General features: G+C 48.7%; 1 protein-coding gene across 1 annotated transcript; it reads right to left on the reverse strand.

Annotated features, from left to right (window-relative positions):
- Positions 1 to 3612: 3612 nt before the first annotated feature.
- LOC129715389 (zinc finger protein 229-like) lies at positions 3613 to 7768 on the reverse strand (the record flags this gene model as incomplete). The annotated part of the gene is made up of 4 exons (XM_055665274.1): positions 3613 to 4439; positions 4529 to 4652; positions 4769 to 4818; positions 7600 to 7768. Coding segments are annotated over 4 exons (1167 nt in total), but the record flags the coding sequence as incomplete, so codon positions are not given.
- Positions 7769 to 9993: the final 2225 nt, after the last annotated feature.

Below are 9993 nucleotides of genomic sequence, written 5' to 3' on the forward strand. Positions count from 1 at the left end.
AACGTGGAGCGGCCTCCAACAGGAAGACCGGGGGCTCTGGTGCCGACTACTCACCTCACCGTCGCGGAGTTGGCCGAGTCCAGAGCGGGTGGAGCGGTGGTGGAGCGCTGCTGTGGCCCGACCTCCGGAGATTCGGAGGCTGCAACTGCGGGTCTGGCGGACGGCGGCACCGGGAGCCCGCGGGTCCCTGGAGGGAGACCGCTTTTCAGGGCTCCCGCAACGGCGACTTCTCCCGCCCGAGTTGCGGGGTTGAAGAGCTCCTAGAGCGGGGCCTCACAGCACCGCCCCGCGCGGCTTGTAATGGCCGCGGGACTCTGCGAGCGCACGACGGGGGCTCTGACATCAAGACCCGGTGTGCGACCTTGCATCACCCGGCGTGGCTTTAATGGCCGCGGGACAATCGCCATCGCCAGCCGAGGGCTTTGACTTTGACTCTGACATCGGGGGGTGGGGGGGGAGGAATGCAGTGGAGAGATAAGTTCTTTTGGCCTTTCATCACAGCAATGTGATGGATGTTTATGTAAATTATGTTGCGTCTCGGGTCTAGTTAACTTTCTGGTGCCTTTCCCCACAGTGGAAAGCTTTGATTCTGCTGTGGGGGGACGTTTGTGTTGAACTCTAAAATGTGGTGTGTCGATTTTATTCATTTTTATTTTTTAACCTACTTCTATGGTTTGTAATGGAACTTATTATTTAATTTATGTAAAGCACTTTGGGGTCAATGCAAATTGACTAAAAATGTGCTATATAAATAAACTTACTTTACTTTACAACCAAAATTATTTCTGAAATATTGGTCATATATTTGGTGCAAAAATGCTGCATAATAAGGCTAAGAATGCACCAGAGAACATCTAAAACCCCAGAGCTGCCAGGACCCTTAAGCGGGCCACAAGGGTCTTTGAGCTTCGCACTTGTGATACGCTGACATAACATTTTTGTAATCCTGCCATGCCACCCCCCTTTTTGAAAAGAATCGTACAGGCCTGGTGTATAATATTCATTTATTTATTTATTAAAAGAAAAGAAAAAGATTTGTTACAATAATGTGGTACCACAGTACCTAACACTTATTGACATATTACATTTCATATACAACTCATTTTAATTTAATAATAAAACAGGAAGAAGAGTAGAAAAAGAGAGATTATTAGATTGATGCGTGAGATAGTAAGTTAGCCCGAAAGAAGAGAGAAGTACACAAAAAGGTACAGAAGAATGGAGAAAAGAAAGAGATAGAAAAGAAGAAAGAGAGAAAGAGAAAGAAACAAAGTAGAAAAAGAAGGATATTGAGGGAGATATAACTATTCAATGTTCTTGGCCACCCGTCACCTCATTCTGAAACATTTGATTTCTACGGTTGTGTTGCACCATATGCTTGTAAAAAGTCGATACAAGGAGATCAAATCACTAAGAATTGGTCTGCTTTACCTGCTACAGAAGACACATTTCTTCAAGATGTGCCGTTTCCGACATTTGAAATCCACATTTTGACGCAAATTTCCAACGTTAAGTATGTTTTTTGCTGTTATTAAACCATAATTAAGGAGAGATTTTTGAAACGTATTTAGCTTATTCCCATCTTCCATTGATCCAAAGATAATAATTTCTGTATTTGGATCTAGTTTTATATTAAATAGTTTTGTAAACATGTCAAAAATGTCATTCCAGAATTTATGAAGTTTTATGCAGGAGACAAAATAGTGTGTTATAGTGGCATTTTGAGATAAACATTTATCACAGGTGGGGGAGATATTTGGATAGATTTTATTCAGTCTAGTTTTCGAGTACAGGTAGTATAATCTATGTAAGATTTTAAATTAAATTAGATTGTGTCTTGCATTAATCGAACATTTGTGTATGTATATCAGGTATTTTTCCCATGTTTCTTTCGGAATTTTTATCAGTAATTCTCGTTCCCAGTCTGCTCTAATTGCCTCGATGATAATTCTATATTTAAAATGATATTATATAAATATGATATATAATTGCTTGATTCTGCCTTATTGTTCATTGCTTCATCTAATAAATCTAGGGTTAGAGTTTGATATCCTTGTATGTGTTTTTTCAAATAGTCTCTAAATTGAAGGTATTTAAAGTATTGGTTACTTTTCAGGTTGTATTTTAATTGTAATTGTTGAAATGATAAAAGTTTTCCCATTTCATACATGTCTCCAATCCTTTTAATTCCTAATCTTTCCCAATAGGTATATGTTTTGTCAGTGAGAGATGGTTTGAATGAGGGGATTATTAACTATTGGAGATAAAAGCAATATGTTTCTTAATTCCTTAAGCGGGCCCTGGACATCTAAAACCCCAGAGCTGCCAGGGCCCTTAAGCGGGCCGCAAGGGTCTTTGAGCTTCGCACTTGTGAGACGCTGTGTGCACTTATTTGACAAAAAAATGTGTAATCCTGCCATGCTACCCCCATTTTTGAAAAGAATCGTACAGGCCTAGTGTATAATACCTTTGACACTGTCGTAGGCCTTTCTTACATATGCTGTCACAACGCACTGCTGTCTCTAAACACCACTTCAGTAATTTTCCTTGCCCTCCATTTCAGAATAATAGTGTTTTAAGCCAATAACTCGACACAAGCCCTGGCAATAAATAAAAAGCACAGCTTTCCAGCCCTTATCTCATTGGCCACACTCGTCTGCACATTGGTGGCAATCTGGTGGACTCTTCCATCTTCCTCTCATTGTGGGGGTGGGGGATTGAGAGGGGCCTTACAAGTGGAATAGCCATGGGCCTCTCTTCATCTAAATCCGGCCCTGCACTTACTGATGAATCACCCGTTTACAAAAAAAAGGACACAAAATGCTGGGGTAAATCAGCAGGACAGACAGCATCTCAGGAGAGAAGAAATGGGTGACGTTTCAGTTCGAGACTGAAGAAGGGTCTCGACTCAAAACGTTACCCATTCCTTCCAGCATTTTGTATCTACTTAAACAGTGCCTATCTACATCGCAGTGTGCCAGCAGGCTGGAGGATCGGGCAAAGGCCTGCCACAGAGTGGGCAGGTGAAGGGGCGCTGGCCGTGTGGACTCGCCGGTGCTCTAGCAGGTGGTCAAGGTGGGTGAAGCCCTTACCACAGGACGAGCAGGGGAAGGGATGCCGGTGCTGCTACAAGCTGGACATGCGGGTGAAACCCTTGCCACACCCAGCGCACTCAAAGGGTCTCTCACTGGTGTGTATCCGCTGGTTCTCCCGCAGCCCCCGTGCTCTCTTGAAACTCTTGCCGCAGTGGGAGCAGCTGCTTGTCGGCATGGGCCCGCTGGAGCTGCCGCAACCCTCACAAGCTATCAATCGACTCACCGCACGGGCATTCGTAGGGCTGGCAAATGGTGTGCTGGTGAGATAGGACATGGGAGGTCATGGCAAAGCGCTCTCCACACACCGGGCTGGGGAAGAGACGGTCGCCGGTGTGCACCTGCTGGTGGTACAGTAGCTTGGTGGAGCGGGTGAAGCCCTTGCTGCACTGGGCACAGGTGAAGGGGCGCTCGCCTGTGTGGGTGCGCTGGTGCACCAGCAGGCTGCTGTACCAGGTGAAGCCCTTGCCGCGGTCGCTGCAGATGTAGGGCCGCTCCCCGGTGTGCAGTGGCCTGTGCCTCTTCAGCTCTGTGGATTACTTGAAGTCCTTGCCACAGCTGGAGCAGCAGAAGGGCCTGGGGAAGGGATGGTCTCTGGTGTGCACCACTGGTGCGACAGCAGGCTGGTGGAGCGGGTGAAACCCTTACCGCAGTGGCTGCAGCTGTAGGGGCGTTCGCTGGCATGGATGCGCTGGTGCACCAGCAGGCTATTGGACTGGGTGAAGCCCTTACCGCAGACGCTGCAGGTGTAGGGCCGCTCCCCGGTGTGCATGCGTCTGTGCCTCTTCAGGTTCGACGACGACTTGAAGCCTTTGTCACAGTCGGAGCAGGTAAAGGGCCGCTCACCACTGTGCACCCGCTGGTGCACCTGCAGCCCCGACGACTGGATGAAGGTCTTGCCGCAGGTGGAACAGCCATAGGGCTTCTCGCTCATGTGCACATGCCAGTGGATCTTCAGATGTTTCACCATCTTGAAGCCCTTGCCGCAGACGCTGCAGGTGTAGGGCCACTCCCCGGTGTGCATGCGCCTGTGGCTCTTCAGGTTTGATGACGACTTGTAGCATTTGCCACAGTCGGAGCAGGCAAAGGGCCGCTCACTGCTGTGCACCCGCTGGTGCCCCTGCAGCCCTGTCGAGTCGGAAAAGCTCTCTTGCCACAGGTGGAGCAGCCATAGGGCTTCTCGCCCGTGTGAACCCGACAGTGGATCTTCAGGTGTTTCATCATCTTGAAACGCTTGCCGCAGTCGCTGCAGGTGTAGGGCCACTCCCCGGTGTGCATGCGCCTGTGGCGCTTCAGGTTTGATGATGACTTGTAGCGTTTGCCACAGTTGGAGCAGGTGAAGGGCCGCTCAATGCTGTGCACCCGCTGGTGCACCTGCAGCCCCGACGAGTCGGCAAAGCTCTTGCCACAAGTGGAGCAGCCATAGGGCTTCTCGCCTGTGTGAACCCGACAGTGGATCTTCAGGTGTTTCATCATCTTGAAGCTCTTGCCGCACTCCGAGCAGTCGAAGGGGCGTTCTCCTGTGTGCACCTGCCGGTGGGCCTCCAGCTCACTCAGGTTCTGCCAGGGCTTGCCACACACGTCACACTCATAACGCTTCTCCTTGTTGTGCCCCGTCATGTGGTCCTCCATCAAAGCTCAGCCCGCACACTGAGCAGAGAGGGGGGAGGGCTCACCGGCACCCTAGCCGCCCTCAATGGCTGCTCACAGCAACAGCTCCTAAACCCTGCAGGAGGGGAACACAGAGGATCAACAAGCTGGCAAACAGGACATTACTTGCACAAAATAGGTGCATTTATAGCGGAGGTAACCGTTATAATTATGGGAAGCACAGCGGTACAGTTGCTGCCTCACCGCCAGAGACCCGGGCTCGATCCTGACTATGGGTGCTGTCTGTGAGGAGTTTATATGTTCTCCCCTTGACCTCCCCTTAAACGCTCATCATATGTTAACCCACACTTTCTTGGAATCATTCTTATAAACCTCGCCAGACCCTCTGCAGAGCCAGCAAATTTTCCTCAATATGGGGCCCACATTTCCTCACATTACTCAAAATGCTGCCTGCCAAGCATCTTATAGAGCCTCAGGTCGCTGGAGATGGAAGGCAGAGCTACATTAACAGTGTCACTGTAGCACCATTATGGTGGTCTTTCATTAGAATAGAAGCAACACCTTCTGGTATCAATAGTAATTCCACCTGCCATGCTGCTGAAAAAATGGATGGAAATACTCAGCCAGTCAGTCAGGCGGAATCTGTGATGAAAGAAACAAACTTAATATTTCAGGTAAATGTCCTTTCCTCAGAGCCAAAATATAAAATTAAATCAGGCATGTTTAAACTTGAGGAAAGGCGGTGAAGGGCAAGGACAGCAAAGAAGTGTGTAATGGCATGGAGACCAACGGAAGACTGATGAGAGGTTTCTATTGAGTTGAGACGATATGGAAGGTTTGTAAATGCAGGGCTCTCGCTTAACTTTCTTTCCCTGTTGCCAGCTGGGCAACCTTGGCAGTTTTTAGGTTGCCAAATCACAGTTAAGGTGGTCATTTAAGATGATTTGCATAACGCGTGCGATAAGGTGCTCGGACGAAGTGCGTAGTTACGTCGGAAATATGGTCAATGAAGCATTCACATATTATTCCTGCTTCAAATAAAGTCACAAACTAAACATATTCACCAATCAAGACATGATATATACCACAATGACATGCAGCAAAATTACAATATTCATCTATTTTTACACGTTGCAATGAATGCAATTTCTATTATCTCTTTCCACTTCCAAACAAAAATATGGTTATTCAGCGTATGATCAACCTCGGTGAGACTAAGCGCAGGCTTGGTGATCGCTTCGCACAACACCTCCACAGGTTGGCAATAACCAACCTGATCTCCCGGTGGCTCAGCTCTTCAACTCCCCCTCCCATTCTTAATCCGACCTTTCTGTCCTGGGCCTCCTCCATGGCCAGAATGAGGCCCACCGCAAATTGGAGGAACAGCACCTCATATTTTGCTTGGGTAGTTTACACCCCAGCGGTATGAACATTGGCTTCTCCAATTTCAGGTAGTCCTTGCTTTCTCCCTCCTTCCCCTCCCATTCCCAGCTCTCCCACAGCCTACTGTCTCCGCTTCTTTCTTTATTTTTCCTGCCCCCACCCCTCCCGGCATCAGTCACAAGAAGGGTCTCGACCTGAAACGTCGCCTATTTCCTTCGCTCCATAGATGCTGCCTCACCTGCTGAGTTTCTCCAGCATTTATGTCTACCCATTCACACAAGTTCTGTTATCCCACTTTACTCACCCACTCCCTGCACATTAGGGGCAATTTTACAGAGACAAGTTAACCTACAAAGCCAATGCGTTTTTGGGATGTGGGAGGAAACCCACATGCTTGCCGGGAGAATGTGCAAATTCAACACAGACAGTGCCCGAGAACAGGATCAAACACAGATCACAGGCGTGTGAGGCAGCAAGTCCACCAGCTGTGCCACTATATTTTATTTTCCAACACACAAAAAATTATACGTTGATAAGTTTGGATAACTTTGGTTATCAAAAAAAAAGAAAGTTACTGTATGTTTTAATTCAGTTCAAGGCTATTGAGGTAGTACATTGGCCATAAATCTGCTGCCTAAAATTGCCAGAGACCCGGAATTAATCCTGAATATGGGTGCTGTCTGTATGGAGTTTTGTTTTCTCACTTATAACATTGTTTACAGAGTACTATGTTTACATATTCTGTTGTACTGCTGCAAGTAAGGATTTCATTGTTCTAACTGGGACGTGAGAGAATAAAACACGCAACTAAATTTAAGGTAGCTTTTTTCCCCCCCAAGAATCCTTTTTTGCTTAAGTCCAAGTCAAGAGAGTTTTATTGTCATGTGTCCCAAAGAGGACAATCAAATTCTTGCTTGCTGCAGCACAACAGAATATGTGAACATAATACAGAACAGGAGATAAAGTTCAGTGAGTCTATATACTATAGACCATATATATACACACAATAAATAAACAGATAAAATGCAATAGGCTGTTATTTTTCAGAGTTTGGAGTTTGGTGGTGGTGGGTCCACCAGTATAAATTCCATTTTTATTTTTGGAGGACCAGGAAACCAAGAAGAGTTACTCCAGGGAGTTACTGCAGCTCCAGGGGGTGATTCTGCGTTGTTTTTCAGTGGTCGCGGTGAGGCAGCGACCATACAGCAATGGCGGCCAGAACTCCCACAATGCAAAGGGAGGGAGAAAGTGGGCGACGCCGACCAGTTGCCGTGGCAGTGCGCATGTGCAGGGCCGCACATGCTCACAACCACGGCCAATGTGCTCGGCGGCCGGCCGTGCCGAGCGGAGACCCGCGACCCGAGCCGAGAGCTAGAGCCGAACGGAGACCCGAGGGCTAGCGCCGAGCACCGACCCGAGCGGAGACCCGAGAGCCGGCGCCGAGCGGAGACCCGAGAGCTAGTGCCGAGCGGAGACCCGAGACCCGAGCCGAGAGCTAGTGCCGAGCACCGACCCGAGCGGAGACCCGAGAGCTGGCGCCGAGCGGAGACCCGAGAGCTGGCGCCGAGCACCGACCCGAGAGCTAGTGCCGAGCGGAGACCCGAGAGCTGGCGCCGAGCACCGACCCGAGAGCTAGTGCCGAGCGGAGACCCGAGACCCGAGCCGAGAGCTAGCGCCGAGCGCTGAGGGGAGAGCCGAGAGCTGAGACCCGGACACGGATGGCGGGCGGGTGTCCCGGTTGCTTGCCAAGCCGGGCAAAATGGCATGGCTTTTAGGTTGCCCGGCGGGAATGTAAGTTGCCATTGGCACCTGGGCAACCGCTAATTTTGAGCCCTGAAATGACAGGTGATCTGTCTGATGAGAGAGGATAGGGAAGAGGAGAAACACCGCTGGAACTGTGAGATGTCCATCAGTTGCTGGAAATCAACTAAATAAAGACATCAAAAATAAATAGACAAGAGCTAGCAGGTCCAAGAGGGAACCACTAAATCATACCAGAGCTGGGCAGAACTTGAAAAGTAATTAAGGGAACTGCTGGATGTCTGAAACTGAAGCCGAAAACATGAGAAACACTTGGCAGGACTGGCAACAATCAGAGAGAAACCAAGTCAATGGGATGTGTAGCAAAGAACTGCAGATGTTGGTTTAAATCGAAGATACACACAAAATGCTGGAGTAACTCAGCGGGACAGGCGGCATCTCTGGAGAGAAGGAATGGGTGATGTTTCGGGTTGAGACCATTCTTCAGACTGATGATAGAATGGAGAATCAGTTGATTGAGTAGAGCTGCTGGGTTTGTATACTCTGGAATTTAGAAGGATGAGAGGGAATCTTATTGAAACATATAAGATTATTAAGGGATTGGACACGCTAGAGGCAGGAAACATGTTCTCGATGTTGGGGGAGTCCACAACCAGGGGCTGCAATTTAAGAATAAGGGGTAGACCATTCAGAATGGAGATGAGGAGAAACTTTTTCACCGAGAAAGTTGTGAATCTGTGGAATTCTGTCTCAGAAGGTAGTGGAGGCCAATTCTCTAGATGCTTTCAAAAGAGAGTTAGAACAGGGAGAAAATAGAGCTCTTAAAGATAGCGGAGTCTGGGGATATGGTGAGAAGGGGTACTGAATGTGGATGATTAGCCATTAATGGCTATGCTGGCTCAATGGGCCGAATGGCCTACTGCTGCACCTATTGTCTATTGATCTGCATAGGTTTTTAATCTGGGTGCTCCGGTTTCCTCCACTAGCATTATCTGATGCTCATTAGGGACAATTTAACAATTTTGCAGAGGCCTAATGTGTGTCAGATAGTGCTGGTGTACTGGGGTGATTGCTGGACGGTGCGGACTCCGTGGGCCAAAAGACCTGTTCCACGCTGCATCTCTGAACTAAACTAAACCAAAGAAGGGTCTCGACACAAAATGTCACCCATTCCTTCTCTCTGCAGATGCTGCCTGACCTGCTGAGTTACTCCAGCACTTTGTACCTATCTTCTCCACAAATGCTGCCTGACCTGCTGAGTTACTCCTGCATTTACTACTGAGTGCATTTTCTCATAGTCTCATAGTCACAGTGATAGTGTGGAAAAGGCCCTTCAGCCCAACTCGCCCAACTCGCCCATACCAGCTACACTAGTCCCACCTGTCTGCGCTTAGTCTATATCCCTCCAAACCTGTCCTATCCACGCAGCCTCAACGACTTACGCCCATCACTTACTCCCATCATCATCGAGAGGCTGGTCCTGGCACACCTCAAAGGCTGCCAACCCCCCACATTGGATCCCTATCAGTTCGCCTACCGCAAGAACAGGAGCACGGAGGATGCCATCTCAACGGCACTTCACTCCGCCCACTCCCACCTCGACAACAGAGACACTTACGTAAGAATGCTGTTCATCGATTACAGCTCAGCATTCAACACCATTATACTCTCTAAACTGATCACCAAACTGGGTGACCTGGGCATCGACCCCTCCCTCTGCTCCTGGATATTGGACTTTCTAACCAACAGACCTCAGTCTTAGGTTAGACAAGCACACCTCTTCAACCATCACCCTGAACACCAGCGTTCCACAGGGCTGTGTGCTGATCCCCCTCCTCTACTCCCTCTTCACCTACGACTGCACACCTGTACATGGTACTAACACCATCATCAAGTATGCAGATGGTACAACGGTGATTGGCCTCATCAGCAACAACGATGAGTTGGCCTATAGGGAGGAGGTCCAGCTCCTAGCAGCATGGTGTGCTGACAACCACCTGGCCCTTAACTCCAAGAAGACCAAGGAGCTCATTGTAGACTTCAGAACATCTAGGGGTGGCACGCACACCCCCATCCCAATTAATGGGATGAAGGTGGAACGTGTTTCCAGTTTCAGGTTTCTGGGGGTCAACATCTCCGATGACCT

Source organism: Leucoraja erinacea, unplaced genomic scaffold (genome assembly GCF_028641065.1).
Source record: "Leucoraja erinacea ecotype New England unplaced genomic scaffold, Leri_hhj_1 Leri_1158S, whole genome shotgun sequence".
NCBI lineage: Eukaryota > Metazoa > Chordata > Chondrichthyes > Rajiformes > Rajidae > Leucoraja > Leucoraja erinaceus.